Source organism: Lissotriton helveticus, chromosome 10 (assembly GCF_964261635.1).
Source record: "Lissotriton helveticus chromosome 10, aLisHel1.1, whole genome shotgun sequence".
NCBI lineage: Eukaryota > Metazoa > Chordata > Amphibia > Caudata > Salamandridae > Lissotriton > Lissotriton helveticus.
The window spans coordinates 446518097-446544042 of NC_136071.1; the positions used below are offsets into that span (position 1 = coordinate 446518097).

The following is a 25946-nucleotide window of genomic DNA, read 5'->3' on the forward strand; positions in this document are numbered from 1 at the left end:
CCCAGGGATGAGAGAAGGTTGATTGCCTTTCGGAGATGGTCTGTGACTGACTATGATGAGTCAGCCTTGAGCAGCAAGTCGTAAGGAAATGGGAATAACTGTGTCCCTGAGCTGTAAAGGTAGACTACTACCACTGCAATCATCTTCATACCACTTGAGAGGCGAAGGGTAAACCCACAAGTTGAAAATGCTATGAACCGATCACAAACTGATGGTAGCAGCTGAGGGAATGCAGGATGAGCACATGAAAGTAAGTGCCCTGCAAGTTCAAATATACCTTGCAATCCCCTGGGTCCAAGGCAGAAAGAGCCTTGGCCAGAGTGAGCATTTTGAAAGTGTCTATCTGTATTTAAGGAAGGAATCAGGGGTCGAAAATAAGCCTGAGCCCTCTGTGCTTCTTGGGCACCAGGAAGTATCGGAAGTAACAGCCTCACCCTTTCCTGATTCTAGTACCAGTTTGATGGACTCCTTGGCCAATAGGGACTTGACTTCCGGCAAAAGGATGGCAGCATGATTGAGAAGGAATGGATGGGATAAGAATGGTAGGCCACATCTTTTTTAAACCCGGGCCACCACCACATTTTCTGGAGTGCTAAAAAGTCTAGGCAAGCTGCTGAAATGATTGTGTGGGCTGCTGTTTTCTATAGGCTAAATCCACGAAGTAGCTTATGAATTTTCTGTATTGTTGGTTAAATTGGCAGGCCAGTGAAAGCAAGCCTAGGGAACGGGCCGCAATACATCTGTCTTTGAAATATTCTATAGCGGATTCTGCCTTTTCTAAAAGGAGTATGGCTGCATCGAAGGGCAAGAACATTAAGGATGCCTGAACCGTCACAAAAACAAACAGTAGCTCGCATCCAGGTATGGCACCGTATCACAACACTGGTGTTGACGGCAATGCCCACACAGTCTGCATCATTGTAATTATCATTGTGTGGTATGTTCTTAAGTTCCTTGTACTGCATCTGAATTGGAGACAAAAACGGCTTCTAGCATCATATAGTTCTGTATCGAGTGAGCAACTGGAGATCATCCAATGTGGGGGCACCACTTTGGTGATTTTGTAGCAAGATTTAGATCTAGAGAGGGCTGACATCAGACACAGTGGCTGCTGTTGAAATTTGGCATTGATACAAGCAATTAACTTGGGATCGGCCCTTCAGATTTGCATCAAAGACCACAGAAAGAAGGAACATGTCAGCACACAGGGCTGGCACCTATATGATGCTCCATGTCATCACTTCCAGGGTGCCATAAGGCTGTCATGGTTGGCTTTGCCACCTGTTGAAGCACAGGCAGAGCTGCTGTTATAAATCCGGATCCAGTCTAGGACTTGAAGTTATTCTAAAGGTGAAGAATCTGTGATTTGTAGGATCGATCAAAAGAAAGGGACTGAACCCTTCCAACAGTGTTACGGAAATGCTCATTGACCAAAGGGAAGCACTGCGCAGAGTGTCAGGGAACTTTTGTGACCCAGGGCTGGTTTTGCTGACAGCCAGACTCCCAGAGGTGAAGGTACATCACCTGGACGTTTGTATCTACCACTGGAGGAGAGCTGCAGGTCTACTTTGCTATGACTCCTGCCTGGCCTGCCAAGAAAGGGGAGCAATAATCCTAGCTGTGATAACTAGGAAGATGGAACTGAGCACTGACAAGGGGGGTTGTTGCAGGAGCCGACACAAGTGCTGGCGTGGATCTCCCTGCATCCCTGTAATCACTCTGGTGCGCTGTGCCAAAGAGAAGTAAGAGAGCATGACTGTTGCCTGTGGTCACCCTGACAAGGAGGACGTCACAGGAGCTGACTGAATTGCTGGAGCAGGTCTCCCTGCATCTCTGTAATTGCATTTGGCAGGCTGCACCAAAGAGAAATACAAGATAGTGACCTATTCATGGTCACCCTGACAAAGGGGACCTCACATAGGCCGAGTGTAGATTGGACTGGTTCTGCCTACCTACTCAAATCACATCTGAAGAGGAGCACTGAAGCAAGAAGGTGACCATTGCCATGGTCAGCCCCAATGGGAAGGATGTCGAAGGAGCCAACCTGAGCGCCAGGGAAGGTCTATCTGTGCCCACATACAGATAGACATACTACGTTGACAAACACAAACTTTACTGCAGCCCACTGCCTCCATGTGCTGTGCCTGAGGATTGGCGACTGGTGCCAACACTGTACATAACTTCTGAGGACCCAGAACTGAAACCTTCATAGTAGGCTCACTACTCTACCTGAAGACTGGCTGGGCATCTGGAGTTTCCCCAGCGGCACTGGAAGAGAGGCAAGGGCTGGTACACCACAGCGAGAGTTGCGTTGGGGTGTTGCCACCACGGGAATAGGTAAACTTTAGATGATTTGGTCCCAAGCTGACACAAAGCCCTAAAACTCAGACTGGGGCCTAACTGCTAAGTGAAATGAGATCGAGCCCTAGAGATTGACCTACGGGTCATAGATACAGCATTCAGCTTGCACTGTCACTGTGAACCTGCACATGTGATTTTGCCATGCTATTTACGTTAGTGCTTTTTTTTCCAGTAGAACCACAATAGAATGCTTTGTCCCTGTTTTATTCTTTTTGTGTAGTATTGTGCAGTGGATAAAAAAAGTGCCACTTTTTTTTTTTTTAAGTTAAGCACTGGATTGTACAGTCATTATTTCACCCTATTTAGTGACTGAGTGCGGAGTCTCAGCCTCCACACTACCACCTTGGGAAGTCTTGGACTGCTCGCCTAGCTACTCTGAAAGTCAAATACTAAAAGGGTGCACCCGGCGTCATGTTTCAGTTCCACAGTATGTCATATCATGTGACAAGTCCCCATATCAGCCGGAATAGGCCCCAACCCACCACGGTTGTGGCCCATTATCCCCTGCTAGCACCGGGACCCTTGAGAGAGTCCTGAAGCACACACTGTCAAAGCTTCATTAAAGTTGCAAACATTGATACAGTGACCGCACACCTTCTCCTTGAATTTACCACAAGGAAGAATGTCTCCCTGCTTTATCTCCTGATTCCCATAATACTACTTGGGGCGGAAAGAAGAGGGATGGTGTCGTGGGGAATAGACCTCTAAAACCATCTATGGTAATATTCATGACAGTTCTGTTCTTCAGAAGTGCAATGAAAAGGAGGCAGAAGAAACACTTTCAGGTTGAGCACCAGCTTCCACCTCTCAAAGTCATCCATGCTAGGTTTATAGCCCTCCTTGATATCTCCTTTTTAAACTAGTGACATGTCACCAAAGAACAGGCCAAAAGGAAGATCAGATGAAGGGTACTGGGAAGAGGGCCATAAAGAAAAGCCTGGAGAAAGGGGCGGTGAAAAAATGCAAAAAAATAACATCAAGCTGGGGTGGGTTAGAAAGAAGGGGCATGAAATTTGTAAGAAGGGCAGTAGCAAGAAATCATGGGTAAGTGGAAGGGAAACAAGGTTGAGAGAGGAAATAGTAGATAAATAAATGTACGACACAGAGTGAATGGGAGGGACAATAAGAAGAGGAAAGGGATAGAGAGACAAGATTAGCGCTAAGTGAGTAGAAGCATAAGCAAAATAATAGGGCATGAAGAACAGCCATGAGGGCAGAGAAGGGGTGAAACGCTAAGAGTTTCTAAAGGAAAGGGGAAGAATGTCAAAAGGATAATGTAGAGACAAGGACATAGCGCTGGGAGCAAGTAGAAAAATATGAATCAGAAATATAGACGGGATCAGAAAGTGGAGCCCAAAAAAGGGGGTAGGTAGAATGGGTGAGTCAACCGTGAGCTAAAAATAAAAGAGGCTGGAGTTCAAAGAAAGTGGTAGTGAGAGGCAAAGAGAACAGTGAGAGATGGTACGGAAACATAGACAAAGGCATGGGCAAAGAGCAGAAAGCATTTATTTGTACCTCTTTGGTGGCTGCAGGATTCTTCCTGATCAAGGTCCCCAGAATGTCCAGAGTAGCCTCAAACTTCTCCACGTCTTCACCTGACACCAGCACTAAAAGTGAACACCACTTACAATTATTACCCATTTGCTCAACTCACTGGCAGGACCTGGGCTTTCCCACCCCCTGGGGAATCTTTCATGCCAGGTGTTATTGCATGCTACCATGACTCAGGCAACCATTTTTCCTACCTTCTATACAGTCTCGGATATAAACGGGTGCCTTTGCCTTTGTCAGCGGAGTATCATGTGACATGTCATAAGCAGGAAGCTCGTCATCACTGCAAAGACAGAGGGAAAAATAACAGATCGAGTATCTGCAGTTTGTCTTAAACTCTGCTTTCACTTACAGAGAAAACAGGGCTTCCCTTTGACCGTCAACTAGACAATTCAATATATTGGTATTTTAAGTTAAACACAAAAAAATCACTTTCAAAACACTTCTTAAAGAGAATTAACTGATCTACTTATCATGACAGAAATGATTGTGTGCATTTGAGCACCATGTATACACTACTACAATTGTTGGCTGTTGTATCGTCACATCTCAGATCTCTTTCCACAACCCCTTAAGCCCAGCAATACCTTGAAGAAGCATCTTAACATACAACCTTGTTCATCCACTTTTATGTGGCCCAATATTTATGAGATTCCCTACAGGAAAAAATAAAGCACACATCTATAAAATCCTACGCTGCATGGGTGGCATGCACAAGCCCTACCTCCTGGAAACTCTTACAGAAATGATTGCACCAATTTTTACCAAATTTACAGTCTAGCGGACAGCTGCTTCACCAAAAACATACAAAGCTGTGCAGCATTCTAAAGAGAACACCTTTGAGTGCTATTTATTTTTCAGAGGTAAATCTATCTATATAATAGATATGTTTAAGAGAAAACCTCTTTGTTAAGGTGCAGAAGAATGGAACTTTGTCTTATGAACCCATTTTCCGAGCAATTATCTATAAAGAACAGAAAGCCCACCACAACCCTCAATGTATAGAATTTGAGCATAAAGGAATGTTATCTTTTTGATAAGCTCTGTGCCTGTAGAAATAAAATTGCAAGAGATTTGACAGAGATATTAGTGAGACTACAGGGGGAAACTGAATGGTATGTATTTGAGAGTCACGCTGTGTGTGTTAAAGTGCATTTTACATGTCGGTGTGCATATATGAGTGCATTTATTACAGAGGAATCATTCACACCTATTAAGTTATGGCTAAAGCAGCACTCTACAGGAAAACTCATTTTTGCAACTTAGATTAAAACGTTGTCCACCACACCAAGGTTTGGACAATTCTGCAAAAAGTTCTGCCTGAGCTTGCCAAATTTATTGCAGATTGGTTAAGGAGGGGTATCACAAATAATGTGTTTTCTTTTTAATAAAAAATGGACTCTTCACTCTTTCCTGCATAAAAAAGCTGTCTGGAAATTCACTAAATATCACAGTCATGTAGAGCCAATAAATATTCGGGTCCCAAAGTATGTTTGGTTTTCATTCAGGCACTCTTAAGTTATACACTCATAAATACAAGAATATATATCTGTTAAATATTTACAAACAACAAAAGTTATTTAAAAAGTCAAGACGATAACATACAGAACATAAAGCTCATGCGGGGTCTCAGAGCGGACACGAAAGTGTACTTCACTGAAAATGTGGGTTTGGTGAAATCAGGTGTGGTAGTGTGGGAGGCATATAAAACTGTACTTCGAGATAGGGCCCAAAACCGCATCGCCTGGAAGAAGTGGAAATTGCAGGCGGAACTTACCCCTATGGAATCCCAAATATTAGCGTTAGAACGGCAGTACTTGCCCGACAGAGACCCATAGGTGCTACGGCAACTAGTTGATGTACAGCAACAATATAAAAGCCTGGTGACAGATGAGGCAAAAGCACAGGCACTAGCGACCCTACACAGACTGTACGACGTTGGGGATAAGTCCGGGAAGCTCCTGGCGTGGCGGAGCCGTAAAGAACAGGACGCCAGGTGGATAGAGGGCGTGGTAGATAAACAGGAATTCACAATATGAGTAAAAGGTAGGTGCACAGCACGTTTGGTCGAAGGTGTAGTTAATGGTTATTCAGGAAGGGTGCACTCGAGGGTGGTGTAACCGTCAAACACCATGAGATATCAATGAGATAGTGTAAGCAAACGATTTGCATTTACATCCCCTCATGGAGGCACTCCGGGTTGTTCATAGAAAGGAATCAATATGTCGAATTCAAAGTAGGTTTATTTGATGTTTTTGAAGTTTTTCAATTCAAAAAGTTCAAAGAGTTCATTGATATTGTCAACATATCATTACAGCGAAACCATAAGACTCCAATGCATTTCGGGCTACGCGCCCTTTGTCAAGGAGAAGCTGAAAAAAGAAAGAAACAGAGCCCGTGTCAGGGTTGGGAAGGTTAAAAAAGGTTTGAAAACCGGGATCGATGATGGCCGTTTAAATAGTTAATGGGTGCCGATCAATATAGTGAGATGATGTGCCGATTAAGATATGTGCAAAGGAAGTTTAAAGCTGGAGTACAAGATGGGTAAAATAAAGCACAGGGTGAATCAACAGATGAAAACGCGTGATAAATGCACCTAGGTGCGGGTGAAAAATTTAGCGAGTGTGATATACCGAATAAAAAAGGTGGGTGATATATAGAATATCCATAACGTCCCCTGGAGAGGACTGTATAAGGCCCAGTACTTACTACATGGTACGCGCCGTGGCGGTCAAAATAGATAACGCGACGGTCTGGAAAACTCCGTGTTGTGAGGGAGGTGGATTAAATTAAACGTGACATAGAGGAAGGACTCAGAATCTGGGGATGGTGGCCATGTTAGAATAGGGAGGGAAGAAACAGATGAAGGACAAAGTCTCTAAAGTGGACTATCAGGATAACGTAAAGACTGAGGATTAATAGTAAATGGTAAATATTAGAATTAATAAAGATTAGAATTAATAAAGAGCAATACGGATGATAAACAGTTATAGGTTATAGATAACAACTATATTCTACGCGATCATTTAATCTATGGGGCTTAAGGGTTTGCAAACGGAAAGTCCATTCAAGTTCTTTCTGTAGTAGCAGTTTGCGGTTGTCAATCCCTTCGGTGCGAGAGACACATTCTAGCACGATGAATTGCAGTTGTGCTACGGTGTGGTGGAATTCCTGGAAATGTGTGGCAATGTTAGATTTTTCCTGTTTCGTACATATGTTTCCAGGAATTCCACCACACCGTAGCACAACTGCAATTCATTGTGCTAGAATGTGGAAGGGATTGACAACCGCAAACTGCTCGCGTAGAATATAGTTGTTATCTATAACCTATAACTGTTTATCATTCGTATTGCTCTTTATTAATTCTAATCTTTATTAATTCTAATATTTATCATTTACTATTAATCCTCAGTCTTTACGTTATCCTGATAGTCCACTTTAGAGACTTTGTCCTTCATCTGTTTCTTCTCTCCCTATTCTAACATGGCCACCATCCCCAGATTCTGAGTCCTTCCTCTATGTCACGTTTAATTTAATCCACCTCCCTCACAACACAAAGTTTTCCAGACCGTCGCGTTATCTATTTTGACCGCCACGGCGCGTACCATGTAGTAAGTACTGGGCCTTATACAGTCCTCTCCAGGGGACGTTATGGATATTCTATATATCACCCACCTTTTTTATTCGGTATCACACACTCGCTAAATTTTTCACCCGCACCTAGGTGCATTTATCACGCGTTTTCATCTGTTGATTCACCCTGTGCTTTATTTTACCCATCTTGTACTCCAGCTTTAAACTTCCTTTGCACATATCTTAATCGGCACATCATCTCACTATATTGATCGGCACCCATTAACTATTTAAACGGCCATCATCGATCCCGGTTTTCAAACCTTTTTTAACCTTCCCAACCCTGACACGGGCTCTGTTTCTTTCTTTTTTCAGCTTCTCCTTGACAAAGGGCGCGTAGCCCGAATTGCATTGGAGTCTTATGGTTTCGCTGTAATGATATGTTGACAATATCAATGAACTCTTTGAACTTTTTGAATTGAAAAACTTCAAAAACATCAAATAAACCTACTTTGAATTCGACATATTGATTCATTTCTATGAACAACCCGGAGTGCCTCCATGAGGGGATGTAAATGCAAATCGTTTGCTTACACTATCTCATTGATATCTCATGGTGTTTGACGGTTACACCACCCTCGAGTGCACCCTTCCTGAATAACCATTAACTACACCTTCGACCAAACGTGCTGTGCACCTACCTTTTACTCATATTGTGAATCACTTCTTTTCCGCCTACCGGCAGGGAGCACGCCTATCAAACATGCAATTCGAAGAAATTTCAAGAAGCACTGAAGCGAGGGCTCATACCCTCGCCTGTGATGAAAATGAACGCCAACGCATTTATGGATTGATTGAAGAAGACATCAGCCCGACCACACCCTCTCGCAATAAAGAGCAATGCCTTAAACAACTTTTGTATCTATCGAAACGTCACATCAACCAGAAACTACATGCAAGCACGCTGTTGAAATACCATCGAGCCCTCAGAATTCCGCGCGGTTTACGTATAGCTCTAAAGCCGTCCCTCTGTAAGAATTCTAAAGACTTTAAAGACAAATGGAACGGTATACTCAACAAATGTAGCCTTGACCTTATTTTACTCATTGTTGAAGAATTGGCCAGCATTCTAAAAGACCTTGAACAAGAAATCAAGGAAACTGATCGTCAACTTAAAGATCTACTTACACCAGAAGAACTGACTTCCACACTTGAAGACGTGAAAACCATTCTCGACAAACATCAACGAGAAATCAACGAACGTAAGATTCGCAAATATCGAAGGGACACGCTTGACTACAAGCTCGACGAAGTGTACACTTGGGCTGACGTATACGCCCAACGCCGACGAAACAAACCTTATAACACCCATACTGACACTTCTTCTTCAGGTAGTGATTCGTCTTATCGTCCCTCACAAAAAACATCTACTACTTCCTCTGCAAATCGCCCACCCACTAATGATCAGGCATCTTCTTCTACCATCGGATCAGACCAATCTCCCACAGTTCATTTTTTAGAATTAGGCCCAGACACAATCGTAGACCCCGGAGGAGCAAGAAGAAAAGAACTGGAAAAAAGTCCTCCGAACACACGAAGCACTGTAACCAAGAAGGATCTGAAGACCAAAAAACCAACTTAGTCATCAATATTTCTGATACAGACATCTCCAAATATCAAATGAACCTCCTTGAAAAGGGCACTTCATTTGTTCCTGTAACCCACACCAACCTTCTCGAGTTGGAAGTGAGCACTTTCAAGCTCACTAGGAAACTTAGGCTACGACATTTCTTTGAAAACATTGTACCTCCAACTACTGACGCTAAAAGTGATCAACTCATGGGTTTACGCCCGCCCAGTAATTATCTGGCCCCCCAGAGCCACAAAAGCATCGATCTATTTGAGAACCTAGTAAAAAACGACTTGTCCAAAATGAATTTCAAAAATCTCAGCAAACATCGTAACACTTCACAAAAAGACCGTGATACATTGAAATCCTTGGCTAACAATCCGAATATTCGATGTGCCAAAGCCGACAAAGGTGGAGCTCTCGTAATTATGAATACAACCATGTACACACAACGTCTACTTGAACATATCCAAGACCCCGACACCTACATGGAGCTTAATAACAATCCCACTAAAGAGTTTCAAAACACTCTACTGAACATCATTGACAAAGCTCACCAATCAGGGATAATTTAAGATCGTACAAAAAAGTATTTGTTTAAAGAATATCCCAGAAGCCCTAAAATTTTCATGATCCCGAAAATTCATAAAAACCTCCTTGACCCACCTTTTCGGCCTATTGTATCTACAAAAGGATCTATCCATGAGCCCACTGGCAAATATCTAGACAGGTATCTTCAACCTTTGGTTATCAAATCTTCAAGCTACATAAAAGACACTACCGAATTTCTCAATAAACTTGCTTCAGTTGAAATTACTAATGATGAACCATTGATCCTATGCACAGCCGACGTCAGTTCACTATATACCTCTATACCTCATCAGGGAGGCATTGAAGCAGTTGAACAAGCCTTACTCGAGAACAACATTGACCCAAAAATGCAGACATTTCTCATGGAACTTATGATCTACACACTGTATCATAGCTATTTCCAGGAAAATGACAAATGGTACCTTCAGCTTACAGGAATGGCGATGGGAAACTGTGCGGCTCCTACCTACGCCAATATATACATGGAAAATTTTGAGAAAACCCACATCTATGAAAACCCGAAATTTCATGGCAAAATCAAAATGTATGTAAGATACATAGACGATCTTTTTTTCCTATGGGCAGACTCACAAGAAGAGCTCATCGCAGCCCTCACAGACCTCAACACCAAGGACTCACGTATCTACCTCACTTGGCAGATAAGTGACACAGAAATCTCCTTTCTTGATGTGCTGGTAAAAATCCACAACCAGATAATAGTCACCGACTTACATCGTAAAGCCACCGACCGCAACAACACATTACATTATCACAGTTTCCATCAAGGGTCTCTTAAAAAACATCTGCCTTTCTCACAAATGTTGCGTATCAAACGCATTGTTTCCGAACAAGACACTTATAACAATCGCATCAAAGAAATGCACCAACGCTTTTTAGATAGAGGTTACCCCAGGCAAATCCTCAATGAAGCAGAAACACGTGTTGCCAACATCACTAAACAACAAAGTCTAGTCAAACACATTAAACCTCCAACTCAACGCATGGTTCTTGTCTCAAAATTCTCCACTGCCACCAATAAGTTCAAGAAAATCATTCTTAATCATTGGTCTATTCTCCAAATAGAACCAGACTTTCGGAACATTTTCAACAGCCCTCCACTGTTCGCTCACACGCGTGGTAAAAACATCAAAGAGATTCTCTCCTCGCAACCCACCATTCAACAAAATTTCAAAGGAATCCAACCATGCCAGAACTGTAATAACTGCAATTGCATAATCAGAGGAAATCAAATTAAACATCCCATGAAAGGCAACTCCATTAAATTACGTGTGAACGCAACATGTGATTCCATGAACCTCATCTATGCCCTAAAATGCCCATGCGGCAAACTATACGTTGGCAAAACTGAAAGGAAGATCAAGGTTCGTATTAACGAACACAAGTCCAACATACGTACGAAACAGGAAAAATCTAACATTGCCACACATTTCCAGGAATTCCACCACACCGTAGCACAACTGCAATTCATCGTGCTAGAATGTGTCTCTCGCACCGAAGGGATTGACAACCGCAAACTGCTACTACAGAAAGAACTTGAATGGACTTTCCGTTTGCAAACCCTTAAGCCCCATGGATTAAATGATCGCGTAGAATATAGTTGTTATCTATAACCTATAACTGTTTATCATCCGTATTGCTCTTTATTAATTCTAATCTTTATTAATTCTAATATTTATCATTTACTATTAATCCTCAGTCTTTACGTTATCCTGATAGTCCACTTTAGAGACTTTGTCCTTCATCTGTTTCTTCCCTCCCTATTCTAACATGGCCACCATCCCCAGATTCTGAGTCCTTCCTCTATGTCACGTTTAATTTAATCCACCTCCCTCACAACACGGAGTTTTCCAGACCGTCGCGTTATCTATTTTGACCGCCACGGCGCGTACCATGTAGTAAGTACTGGGCCTTATACAGTCCTCTCCAGGGGACGTTATGGATATTCTATATATCACCCACCTTTTTTATTCGGTATCACACACTCGCTAAATTTTTCACCCGCACCTAGGTGCATTTATCACGCGTTTTCATCTGTTGATTCACCCTGTGCTTTATTTTACCCATCTTGTACTCCAGCTTTAAACTTCCTTTGCACATATCTTAATCGGCACATCATCTCACTATATTGATCGGCACCCATTAACTATTTAAACGGCCATCATCGATCCCGGTTTTCAAACCTTTTTTAACCTTCCCAACCCTGACACGGGCTCTGTTTCTTTCTTTTTTCAGCTTCTCCTTGACAAAGGGCGCGTAGCCCGAAATGCATTGGAGTCTTATGGTTTCGCTGTAATGATATGTTGACAATATCAATGAACTCTTTGAACTTTTTGAATTGAAAAACTTCAAAAACATCAAATAAACCTACTTTGAATTCGACATATTGATTCATTTCTATGAACAACCCGGAGTGCCTCCATGAGGGGATGTAAATGCAAATCGTTTGCATACACTATCTCATAGATAAACAGGAATACCTGCAGAAGGGGGACGCCCAGATCGTGCGGAACTTCTCTGCATACTTTGTTGATTCTATGAGGCCAGGGAACTAAGTGAGTCGGCAGAGATCGAGTACTACCTGACTACTGTTTCCATCTCGACACTAGCAGACGAGGATATGGAGGCCCTAGAGGAGGACATCTCAGCCACCGAAATCAGGGAGGCCATAGCCAGACAGAGGCCAGAAAAGTCCCCGGGCGCCAACGGGCTAACGGCGGAATTCTTCAAAAAAGGAGTTGATTTATTGATGTCCCACTTATTAGCACTGTTCCAAGACGCAGCCCAGGAGGGTATTCTTCCACTTGATCTGCGAATGGCAACGTTTGCACCCATATATAAGCAAGGCAAGCCGCCGGAGGAATGTGCGTCCTACCACCCGATCTCTCTCCTGAATGTGGAGGTGAAGCTCCTGGCGACGATCTTGGCTCTCCGCCTGCGTCAGGTGATTTCAGCCCTGGTACACCATGGCCAGACTGGATTCTTACCGGACAGAACGACAAGGCAAAATTTGAGGTGGACCCATAATTGGCTTATGGTTATGGAGGTAGAGGGGCGGGATACTCCACACATGTTCCTCATCCTGGACGCTGAAAAATCATTTGACTCGGTCCATTGGCCCTTCTTAGAGGCAGCTTTGATGAAGTTTGGCTTTGGCCCTAACTTTCGTAAGTGGGTGGGACTCCTGTATGCCGATCCTAGGGCCCGAGTTAAGGTGAACGGGATCCTCTCAGAGGACTTTCCCATCAGGAGGGGGACACGGCAGTGATGCCCCCTGTCCCCACTGCTTTTCACCCTCACCATTGAAATAGTGGCTTGTGCGGTTAGGCAGGAAGCGGAGGTAAGGGGATTTCGGTTAACCCCGATGGATGCACAGGCAGAGAAAATCTCGCTATACGCGGATGATATACTACTTTATATTACCCATTCAGACACTATAGTCCCCGCTCTGTTCAGACTCTTGGATTGGTATGGCACCTTCTCGGGGTATACAATTAACTGGCATAAATCAATCTTGTATAGTTCGCGAAATGAGTTAATCTGGCTGCCCCTGCCTAGGGCCCTCCAGGTTACTCAGGCGGGGTTTACGTACCTGGGTATATACTTGACAACTGACAGAACCACGTCCTATCGAAAGAACATCTTGCGAGTGCTGGCCAACTTTGCGGAGGATGCTTTTAGATGGAAAACTCTCCCTCTCACGATACTAAGCAGAGCCGCAATGTTTAAAATGATCACGCTGCCTCGCTTCCTGTATGCCCTACGAAATGGATATTTCTTGCTCCCTCGACAGACATTCTGTGGCTGGGAAAACAACCCAGAATAGCTCTGGCCACGCTCCAGAGGAACCAGTATAATGGTGGGATCTCTCTACCAAATTTGGAGGTCTACTATTGGGCTGAGCATTTAGCGTCGATCAATGACTAGCTGCATGCTTCGGCAGGCCACCCTACATACCGTTTGGAACAGGACACCATGGCCAGACGTACCAGTTTGCACTACCTGTATGGGGGAACTGGCAGGAGAGGACTACTCCCGGCCACACAAATAACCATAGAGGTCTGGGACAGGGCGACAAGGATGATGGGGTGGGTGCACAAACCTACAAAACAGACACCAACATGGTCCTGCTCTTGGCTCAAGGAGCTCCACAAACTCAGAGGGTTTAAAGGGTGGGACGACATTGTAATTTCCAAGCTGGGGGACCTGGTGGCCCGAGGGGACCTTAAATCCTACAAACCCTGAAGACGGAATTTGGCCTCCGTCCCACGCAGTTCCTTAAATATGTGCATTGAGGGCTGAACTGGTGCTCTCCTCCCCCTTGCCGGAATATGCCCCGCTAGAGGGGCGTTTGTTGCAGGAACAGGTACCTAACAAGTTGGTATCCCTGACGTACAGACCCTGAATAATAACACGCCGGATGGGCTAGGAAAACTAAGGGCAGCCTGGGAACAGGATGTGGGTTTGATGGATACGGTCAACTGGGAAGCTGCCCTAATGCACCACAGGGAGGTGGCAATAAAGTCACGGCTACGACTCATTCAATACAAGATACTACATAGAGCTTACTATGACAGAGTCAGGCTACATCGCATGGGGCGGGCCAGTGATTCTTGCTGTCTTCAATGTAGACACCCACAGAGGGATTTTTATCACATCCTATAGGAATGCCCTGTTATCCGCATTTACTGGACAAGGATACTAGGAGAGTTGGGTGAGGTGCTGGAGACTGAGCTTACCATGGAACCTAAGTTTGTCCTGCTAGGAATCACTAATGATGTGGACTTGAGCCGCTCGCACCTGATCTTCGCTATGCTGGCCCTGGTGGTGGCGAAGAGAGACGTGGCGAGGGGGTGGGAGCGCAGTCACCGCCCCAGGTGGAGGAATGGAGATGGGGTATGGATCTTTAAATGGCAGCGGAGAGGGTCACCTATAAGGCAAGGGATTGTTCTAGAAAATTCCGACGAGTGTGGGGAAGGCAGAGGAGTTATCATGGCCTTGATGAGGGGCTGGGTTCTGATTGATGTACTGAGGGTCCCACAGGAGTGGGCTGGGTTCGGGAATGTGGAGAGGCGGCCTGGAGTCCTGGACTTGCAGGGGGCCGATGACTGTTTATTGGACCACACAAACAGATGTGCGGTGGGTGGAGGCTGGGTCCTGAGAGGCCGTTGATTATGGTATTGTTATTGTGGTGGGTGGGTGGGTGGGGGGGGAGAGGGAGCGCAGAGGACTATGGTTATTCGCTGGTGACGTGCCAAATATGTTTATGTTGGTTCAAAATGCAAATAAAAATATTTTTTTTTAAAGTTACGACGATAACACTATTGGCATTCCGCTAAAATTTGAGAGTTAACCTGCTACAAGTTGTTGCTGAATGAAATATGATGTGCATCAAAAAGCGTAAACAAAATTACATAAGTAGCAAGAAGCTATGCACCTGCATCAAGTCAGAATGAAATATTATATATCAATAACAGAGCTTGGTAGGCGAACAACAAAGCTACATGTTTGCATTGGATGGAATAAGGTGTTTGCCAACACATAGTAGAAAGCACTACATAAGTAACACTTATCTCTATACCTATATAGAGACACTAACCAGAAACTATACACCTACAGTCAGTCACAAAGAAAACTCTGTACATACAATTGTATGGCTATACCTACCACATCGCATAGGCACTACGCAAAGAACAAGGAGCTGTAGACCTATGTGGAGGTACTAACCAGGTGCTACTAACTTACACAAAGCTACAAGGAAGGCACTAAATACATCAAATAAGCTCAGCATGGGCTTCATTGAGCACATAGTATAAAGCACTATATGAGTTATAGAGGGGATAAGGAGATCCCTTTTAAGGAACTCCACCATTCTCATTGGTTCAAGTATTTTCATTTTCTATGAGCTAAGAATTTTTTTGCTTTGGGGCAATTTGAGGAAGGGGGAGGGACTACGCACACCCAGACTGGAACTTACAAATGGACAGGTCTTCATGAAAGAGAGAGAACTATAAGATAATATACATTCAAGCTATGCTCAACGTGAGGGGCCTTTCAACGCCAAGAAGCGTCAGCGTATCTGGCAGAGCATTAAGATGCAGAAGCCAGATATTTTGTTCATGCAAGAACCGTGCAGGACAAGGCACCAGGGTTACCTATTGAGTTATTTGCATTACACACATCCATGATGGCAGGACTGGTCTTCTTTTTAAGAGTAAGAACCCAATGTGGTATATCCTGACAAAAAGTTATATAATGGTAGATACAAATTGGGCTTAGTTTGACCTCAAGGGTAGGAAGTTTCCACTCCTTAATATTTGTGTGCCTAACAGCCCAAGATTCTCATAATATAGACACAATTGCCACACTGAGAAACCTACAGGAAGAAGAAATAACTTGAGAGGTAACCCCAACATACTTGGGACTCAGGCCCACACTAGACTTCAAGTAAAGATTCAAGTAAGAAACCGAAAAGCACTGGAAGGTTAGAATGAGGAAAATTACAAAACTAAGGAGGCAGTTGACTGTACTCCAAACTAATATGGCTGTGCCTGCACTCTTGAGAGTACAGCCACATTTTCAGCAAGAGGAAACTAACCATACAAGCAATTGAGGCGTGTGGCGTGGGGTCGAGGCTGCTGGAGTGCTTGCCGGTTTGAGGAAGGAGGAGGGAGCACCGCGAGTCTACTGAGGGAGCGCGCCGCAGGGACTCTCAAGACCAGGAGTCCCTGCGCTGCACAGGGGTGCACGGCCGCGCCCCCAGCAAGACACGCCCCCGGCTGCAACGCCCCCTTATAAACAAGGAACTGCCGCTCAGCGGGACGCGAGCGGGACGCCGAGCGAAGTCCGAGCAAAGGGCGGGCAGTCTGTGGCAGTCAGGGGCTGTCAGAGGCTGGGCTGGGCCACCCCTCTTGCATCGATTGTTCTCGGTCCAGGGGAGCGGATTCTATCTACGGGTCTTGTATCCAATATGTCAACCCGCTCTGGTAAAGCTTTGAGGGGTGGGGGAGAAAGTGCCACGGGGAGCACAATAATTGGCACAATGGACAAATTCATCACTAGGGTTGCTGCGGTTATTGAAAAGGAGATTGTGATGACGGAACGTCGCCTTTCACAAGACTCCTTTCCCTCTAAACGCTCCTCCTTGGGAGCTGTTGCACATGCCCTGTCCCCAATCTCCACCTACCCTATCTCTCCTTTGCCAGAGATCCTGTCCGTAGAGCCACGGATTGTGGCTATAGAGGCAGGTATTGACAGGATAGAAAGCCTAATCATCAATCCCCTGCCCTCCAGCCCTAGCCCACCTGCTGCGGATGTTTGCGCCGTCCCACACACAGCTACCTCCCCTGGTCACAACTCCCAATCTTCTATTCAGGTTTCCACACCAGGTCAAAAACCATTGCCCCAGCCTCGAGTTAGTAGGGCTCACAAGAAAAGAAAAAGGGTAATTAGTACTCGGAAGGGAAGCTATTCCTCGCTCTACAAGCGCCCCAGGATACAGTCTCATAAAGGTCCTACGTACCTAGAAGCTGGAGGGTCAGAATCATCTGGGAATATTACCCCATCAGGGCCAGCACCAGAAACTCCACTTCCCCACCACTTGGTCCCGGCACTACCTACACCTCTAAACGAGGGGTCCTCCCTTGAGCCCTTTGAGAAACTGGTTAAGTCTCTGCTGGTACCGCTTATTGACCAAGTCAAGAGTCTGGGGGATAGGTTAGACAGATTCGAACAGACCACCCGGGAAAAAAATTTCTCCTTGAAATCCCTTTTTAAACTACAGTCAAGGCTCAGGGAGGATATTGCAGCTGGGAATGAAGGGAAAGGGGATTCTGTGGGCCCAACACAGGGGCACTTACCGGCATTGTCCGTCTATGCACAAGCCACCGGGATGGCCTTAACACCAGCACCACTGATTAATGCAAAACCGGCTAAGCCGACTACTACTACCCATGTTGCCCAGGTCCATGTTAGTACCCCCCCAGCAGCGAGAGCAGCTAAGTCTAACCCTGCGCAAAAGAAGCGGCAAGAAGGAGGGGCTGGCTCCAAATCTAAACCATCGGTCGCTCCACCCACTGAAGCCAGGGGAGTAGCCACGGCTCAAAAGGCAAAAATAACTACTTGCCCACTTAAAAACTCGAGCCCAGTGGCTATACCACAAAAGGTGGTACGCAAGTGTCCCCCAGTCAATCTTCCCCCTGAGAGCTAACCATACGTTGTTGTTCTCATCAAGGTTCCCGCCCTGAAGGATAACCAGCACGAAACCCACCAGGCACTAAAGAACAAGGTCATCCACTGGATGCAAGCCAACAGACCCCTTCCCTTGGGTGTGGATGGCCTGATTCTCAGTGTGCGCAGGGTGGGTTGGATTGGCCAGGGGAAAAAATTGTTTGGGGGGGATTGTGTGGTGCTCAATTTCCAAGACATAAGAGCTGCCCACTCAATATGTAGCCTTGGACAGGCTACGGCCGGTCCCGGAGTCGAAACAGTTGATTTAACATTTTTCTACCCACGGCCGGTCGTGAACTCTTTAAGTAATCATCCCGTGTTACCAACCCAAAATAGTGCTTACGGCCAATGGCATCCAGCAACAACTGTAGTGCAGTCGCACGCAGTCTCACCAATGCCGAGCTGGGGCACTAGGGGCTACTGACTCCTAGATTTCCCTGAGGAGGCTCGGATGGCCTGGTCTTCCGACGCCCAGTCCCCTTTAACTGTTAAATCTAAAGATCCCCTGACCATCTTAGATGAGCAGGTTGCCTTAGCGGACACAGGGGAATTAAGGGTGGGGAGGGCTCTACTAGAGCCTGCAACTGTCTGCCCTACCGTGGGAGAGGTAGACTCACTTGGTCCCGTCGAGCCCTGCGGCATTGCGGTTGAGGCGGACCCATCCATTAGGGTTCTCAGCTGGAATGTGGCTGGTCTGGACAGGAAGCTGGCACTGCCTGACTGGAACGCACTTGTGGAACAGTACTCCATATGTTTGTTCCAGGAAACCTGGAGTAAGGAGCCCCTACATAAGGCAGGATACTCTACTCACCACTTACCAGCTGTTTATTCAGAGACTGGTAGGGGTCGCCCTTCGGGCGGCCTCCTTGTTTGGGTAGCTTCCGCACTTAACTGTAGGGTGGAGGAGCATGATACCCAATGCCCGGACCTCCTTAACATCACCCTGAAAAATCCCAAGGGACATGTTATTGTAAATATCTTTAATATCTATGCCCGAGGTATGAAGGGGGGCAGAGAATCCCCCACCATAGCCTGTCTGGAGGCTCTGCTTCGATCCTCTCCACATAAGCACCGTACTCTGGTTGCGGGTGACTTTAATTGTACCTTCGAGCCTCTTGGCCCTGAAGTCCCACAAGATCAAGAGGTCGATGACAATAGGTGGGGGATACCAGCTCTAGAGCTCAGCCCAATTAAAAAATGGACGGAAGTGGTGCTCCAGGTTAATTCCCTAACAATGGAGTTTGACCTGAGGGCCCTTAATGGCAGGACTAGTTCTGACAAAAAGGGAGCCCATACATACAATAGGCCCGCGCATACGTCAAGAATTGATTATTTTCTCCTTGACGTCCACCTATGGAGCATGGTAAAGGATATGGCGATCATACCCTCTGTAGAGAGTGACCACAACTTTCTCTCGCTTACCCTGACCCATAGGTGGTTAGACGATATAGGGAGCAGAACCACTTGTTCTCCCGCCCCGGATATGTCATCGGTATCTAATTGCGGTCGACGGCTAAAGTGGGCTAAGCTGTCGCTCTCAGTGGAGAAAATATCTTCTATAACGCAGCTTTTAGCTGCAGCCCTAGAAAACCTTGACTCTCCGGGGGGCGGGCTGGTGGATGTGCCTGCCAGGTTCTGTAACCTAACCCAGGCTCTTAGTGATCTTTTTATTGTCACAGGTAGCGCCAATGGGAAGAAACCAGGTCCCCGGGCCAGACAAGGCTGGTTTAATCGTAAGTGCAGGGAGGCGAAGATTCTGCTTATTGATGCAGTTAAATCCAAATCACAAATCAGGACTAGGGAGGCCAGAAGGCTATACTCTCACTGCCAAAAAAACGCTAAGAAGGAATGGGAGGATAACTTCTGGCAGGACCTTTTGGCTGCCAGTCGAGGGAGAGATGCCAAAGGGTTTTGGGACCTGGTGGGCAGTAGGAATCGTCCTGACGACACCTTGAGGACTTGTACTATCACTGCCCAGGCGTGGTTCAACCATTTTTTGGCTCTCTATTCCGCCATAGAAGGCACGCTTAATGACCCCTTCATCCTTCCCTCCTATACTATGGACAGAGATACGGACCTTTTCTCTGCACGGGAGGTCACGAACCTGATTAAAACTCTCATACCACTAAAAGCAGCTGGCCCGGATGGGTTACCAGGGGACCTTCTTCGAGCATATCCAGGTGAATGGGGGGTGTTGATCTCTGCACTTTTAAATGCTATTATTGAGGGAGGATCTGTGCCAGAGTCCTGGAAAGGGGCGGAGGTAGTCCCAATTTTTAAAAAGGGTAGTCGGGATCTACCAGGGAACTATAGGCCAATATAGACTCGACCCAGAAGGTGGCGGGAAAAGCTATTTTGGGGAGGATTCTTTCATGGGTGGATGATAACCACATACTGTCTGAGATGCAAGCTGGGTTTCGCTCAGGCACAGGAACCATCGAACAAGTCTTTAGACTCCTGTTACTTCACTGGAAGGTGGTGGAGCTGGGCAAAGGCAGTCTTTATCTGGCCTTTATAGACCTGAAGACTGCCTTTGACCTGGTTCCTAGGGAGGAACCCTGGAGGGTGTTGCACGGTCTTGGGATGCCCCCTTACATCTTAAACCTCCTCATGAAATTGCATAATGCCAACTATGCCCAGGTTAGATGGGGTTTGAATGGGGAAAAGACCGATAAGATCCGGGTTGCGAGGGGTGTCCGGCAGGGCTGTGTTTTAGCTCCCACCCTATTCGCTCTCTATGTGAATGGGGTGGTAGAGCACCTGCTTGAAGAACCAGCAGACGCCCCCATATTGGGTGGCGTAAAGATTCCAACTCTGTTGTTTGCCGACGACACCCTTCTCATCTCGAAAACCCCCCAAGGCCTCCAGAAGCTCCTGAACCGCTTCCAGGATTTTTGTGCAAACAGAGGACTTGTCATAAATGTGGACAAAACGAAGTACTTAATCATGCACCCCCCCGCAAACTTGGCCGCCCCCCCATCCTGAACTCTATCCCCCTTGAAAGAGTGTCAGAATTTGATTATTTGGGAATCCGTTTGAGTGATGTTATGAGCTGGTCTCCCCACATCAACAAAATTACTGTGGGCCACAAAAGGGTGGGGGGAGCCTTGTTAAAGGAGTACAATAATTCATCAAAACACTGTGTAGCTCCGATAATAGATATTTACAAAGCTCGAGCAGTATCCGCATCACTTTACGGAGCTGAGTTATGGGGTCTGGGTAATATGGAGTCTTTGTCTAAGGCAGAGAATAAATTTATTAAGGACCTCCTGGCCATCCCGATGAGTACCCCGACAGTTCCGGTGCTCATGGACGCGGGTTGCAAATCAATCAAGGACCTGGCCCGCCTCCGGCCTCTTCTGCTGTGGGCTCGCCTGTGGAGGGTCCCGGAACTAAAATCTTATGCAGACGGGCTGGCAGAGGTAATGCACTCCGATGGCTGGCAGAAGATCAAATGGCTCAGGGACATTAAACACCTGCTTGGGGACCTGGGATTGGGCTCTTGTTGGTCCACCCACTCAGCTCCCCCGAAGGAGACCCTGAAAAAACTATATTGGGAATGGGTTTCTGCAAAGCTCATCAGCAATCAGCGTCACTGCAATTCCACCGCAGCTTACCTGAAAATAAAAGACATTGTTGCCTTCGAACCCTTCCTGGACATTATTACCATCCCCATGGATCGGGCTCTTTATATCAAATTCAGACTAGGGACTCTACCCCTAGCCGACCTCCTCTCCAGATGGAATACGCCTAAGCAGGTATCACACAACTGTGCCCTATGTACTGACAGACCCGAAACTGTAGCACACTTTCTTTTTGAATGCCCGGATTATGTGCGCCCCAGATTCCACTGGCTCAAACCACTTTGTAGAGAAATGGGTACTCGTCAGTATTCGGTGGCTCTACGGATTTTATTAACTGATACAGCTCCTCCCATTGTTTGTGCCGTATCCAAATTTTTAAAATGGGCTTGGTTGATCCGCTTGAAAAGACTGTCCATATCAATTTAATTCTTTTTTTAAATTAATTTATTCTGATCAATTGCTATTTTTACTTGTTGATTTTAATGTACAGTCTCTTTCTTACGATGTGCTGTTTTATATATTTTCGTGTAATGCTTTTATGATATATGCATATCGAAATAAAGCAATCAACCAACCAACCAGCAATTGAGGGCACAAGGACAGAAAGCTGAGCATGGCAATGTACAGTGGCATGAGAGAAATGAATTGAAAGCTTCCCTAGACATTTTTCAACAACTCTATGTCAGAGGACAGACCGAATCTCAGAAGGAGTAACCTATGTTTCGACACCTTAAAAGAGGACGACAGATTGCCACAGGTTCAGTTCCTTTTCTACATTTCATTGCTCTCAGCATTGAGGTCCCTGAGAGGAGATATGTCGCGTGAATCTCACAGTCCAAAACATTCATGTTCTGGGCACAGAGAGGCACCTCACAAAGCGGTGCGCTAGCTTTTTACATTCTCACTCTGCAGAATCCCTTGCACCCCTACGACGCCACTGGGACACAGATCTGAACTGCCCATGCACGGATCAGGAATGGGCTGCCATACTGGAGGGGCCCACCCTCATACCCAGAAACAACCGCTTCCGTCTCATACAAATTATATAGTACAGCTTACCTGACCCCGGCCAAAGAAACATGTATTTTATGCACACAGACGCCCAATGTCCTAGATTTCACTTGATGGACGCAGATCTACTTCACATGTTATGTGGTTACCCTTCTCTTGCTGATTACTGGTGGCGTGTCACTACCCAACTGGCTGAGTGTACTGGGCACATGGCAACATGTACATGGGAAACATGTATCCTGGGATTAATCCGTAGACCGAAGGGGCATAAGGTGATGTCCAGGTATATGGAACTGAGATTTCTGGCTGCTTAACGTTTAATCACTAAAAGGAGGAAAATGTCAGAGTCCCTTCTTGTGATAGCATGGACATGTTCGCTACTGACCTGAGTGCAAACTGAAAGTACTGCATGCATCAGGAAGATGCACAGGGGTTTCGTAAAATCCCAAATGCAGCCAGCTAGGATGCCATATTGCAGGACTTTCAAAGGGACCGGCGCTCTGATGTGGAGACTTTGGCTTCCACAGACTAAGCCAACCCAGCAGTTATGGCACCGTAATATCACCCCTGATAGGCACACCTGGAAGGCAAGGCACTAGACTACTCCCCCCACCCCCTGGCATACTCCAGACGTGCATGTTTAATCGTGAAACATCAGAATCGTCAACTAACGGTGCGGGTGTGTGGCGGGGACATTGGAAGCAGGCAGGAGCGACCTAAGTTGGGCAACAGTTCATGTTTTAACCCTGATTTAACCCCTCTCCCCATCATCATTACACTTCAACAAGGCCATTTGCCATTGTCCTTATTGCGCAGTACTACGCTCGAACAGTAGTTCGTATAACATTTACTAAGCCTGGGCAGCATTACAGTTTCAATGGAGGGCTCTGGTGACCTGAGAGTTGCAGTTAGATGAAAAGGTTATCAAAACTACACTAGTACCAGAGGTTATTAGCTTCCCTGTTGTAGATTGAGTTTTATCCTGCTAATAATGTCCTGACCTGGAATGCTATTTGTACTGCTGAACCACGTAAATCGTTTGCTATGGTAATACAGCTGAATAACGTATGTACTTGTATCCTATTTCATGCCTAAAAAACAATAAAAAGATTTGAACCAAAAGGAGTGACTCAGGAAGTTCAGAGATTGGATCCAAGCTGACCAACAGAGGTGACTGAGGTAAATAAAGCAATAAGTTTCCTAACAGCCAGCTAGTCACCAGGGCCCGCTAGGTTAACAACAGAACTCTTTAGAACCATTCTGTGATATTGGCTGCCGCTGTGACAAATATGTTTGTCATATTAAAGGAGGGGATCACACCTATTATTAAAGAGGCTTGAATATATCTAACTTGGAAACCGGGGAAGAACCTAACTAATGTACATTGTAGAGACGTTTTGTTAATGTTAAGTCCAATATTTTCAGAATGACACTGGCTACACAACTAGAAAAATACACACGTTTTTTGGTGAATTCGGACTAATCAGGATTCCTAAAGAAATGTCAAAAAACATCATAACTTCAGAAGTAGTTCTGTACAATTTAACTGGGTCCTCTGGATATCTCTGTGCCTACTTGGCCAACTCCTTACCCATGCTGCTTGAATTACGTTGGCCTCGGCTTAAAAATGATATTCTGAACCATTTAGCCAGGTAGAGGTCAACAATTCTATTGTGGCGTATCCATCGGGCCGCAATTTAAATGACCACGGTTGGACAGAACCTTTTTAGGTCACTTGTTATTAGTTGCAAAGCTCCAATGAGATGGTACAACAAGCATTTCAGAGAGAGATGAGAGATAAAACAATGTTTATTTAGACCATAGTCTTTAAACCATACATAACATTTTTGGGGGGGATCCTCATAGTGATAATAATATTAGACCATAATTCATTTAACACAATTTGCAAAAATCTAAATCCATAAAATTCTCGTTATTGGGAGAGCTCTAAAAAAATTTAAATCAACACCCCTCCTTTAATTTCTCCCTTACAAAGTCTTTTGTTGCCTTCAAAAAAGCAAGCATTTGAAAGTTCTACCAATGGAGAAAATATCACGCAATCTAAATGGACAAAGAACACACGATTTGAAAATGTGTCAGTCTCTGAATGTAGAGTAAGATTCACCGATCGTGAGAGGAAGGGAGCGCTATACTTTGATTTTGAAATGGGTAAATAGGAACATGATGGGTAGGATCAGCTGAAGTGAAGGTGCCACTCGAAGGATTCATATGGATTCTGAATGTTGTGTAGGTTGGGCTGGTAGAGAGGGGTTTAAATTAGTTTGTGTTGTACTGGTTACGGAAAATGTAAATGAATGCATTACATGTTTTTTATTTTTTTATACATTTTTTTCCACCAAGCAGCAGCAAAGTACATCATATATTCATTGTCGCTTTTTTACATCGCAGTCAATGTCTCCATGCGTACACTGACATGCACCCAAACAAAGCATATAATATAATTTACAGTATATGAACCTGATATCCATTACACAAAGGATTACCATCTGATGATCTCAGCATTTGAATTCCCATGCCGCAACTATGCCCAGACTTGACTTCTACATGAGAAGCACTGTGACAAATTGTTCGAAACGACAGGCCTCGCCCTTTCGCAGCTACACAACCCACCGTACCTGGCAAGCTAGAGTCATCTTGGGGTTGTTGGAAATAGTCCATTAGTGGTTGCCAGAAATCCGGAGGCTAGAGGGATTTCCTCCACATATGTCCCCAATGTTTCTTTACAATACAATAAATCAGTTACCCAGTCCTTAAATCTGGCAGGTTGTTTGCTGCCCCACTTTATAGCTACACGCCTTTTTGCAAGTAGAAGAGACACCGCCAGGAATTTATGTCTTTTGACTTGTTTAAGTTTACGAATTCCCAGCAGGCATACCAATGGCGTATTCAGAATGAGCTTGGCCAGCATGTTTGAAAGTGCATCTGTAATGTCTTGCCAATACTTGTTTAGACTGGGACATGCCCAGGCCATGTGCAAGAAGTCAGCCCCGGATGACAAGCAACGCAGGCATTTGTCATCTTCTTTAAGGCTGTATCGGTGTAATTGAGCCCGTGTGTAATAAGTCTGATGGATAAACTTAAAATGTATGATCTTTAGATTACAGTTTGACATGAGTAAGAGCAATTGTGTACAGCTGTAACTCTAGTCCTCTTCAGGTATAGTTTCCCCAATTGTGTCCTCCCATCTCTTGAGCGCTCTGTCAGGCCCTAGAACATGTTCAATCTGGGAACCGGTGTATAGCCGTGTGACAAGGTTCATACGTGTGGGTGCAGTCAGTAATATTTGTAATGCATGCAGTGATGTGGGTTCTTCTGGGAACGATTCATACAAGTCCCTGACTGCTCACCGTAACCGTAAATATGCAAACCTCTTTAAT

The 25946-nt window shown here is 45.3% G+C and overlaps 1 protein-coding gene across 1 annotated transcript in view; it reads right to left on the reverse strand.

The window, feature by feature from the left end:
- Positions 1–25946, reverse strand: part of TELO2 (telomere maintenance 2) — a 659928-nt gene that overhangs the window by 230843 nt on the left and 403139 nt on the right. Inside the window, exons 12-13 of the mRNA XM_078662940.1 lie at positions 4107–4195; positions 3877–3968 (exon numbers count right to left, since the gene is read on the reverse strand). Coding sequence (XP_078519066.1) covers positions 3877–3968; positions 4107–4195 — 181 coding nt within the window. The remainder of the gene's footprint in view (positions 1–3876; positions 3969–4106; positions 4196–25946) is intronic.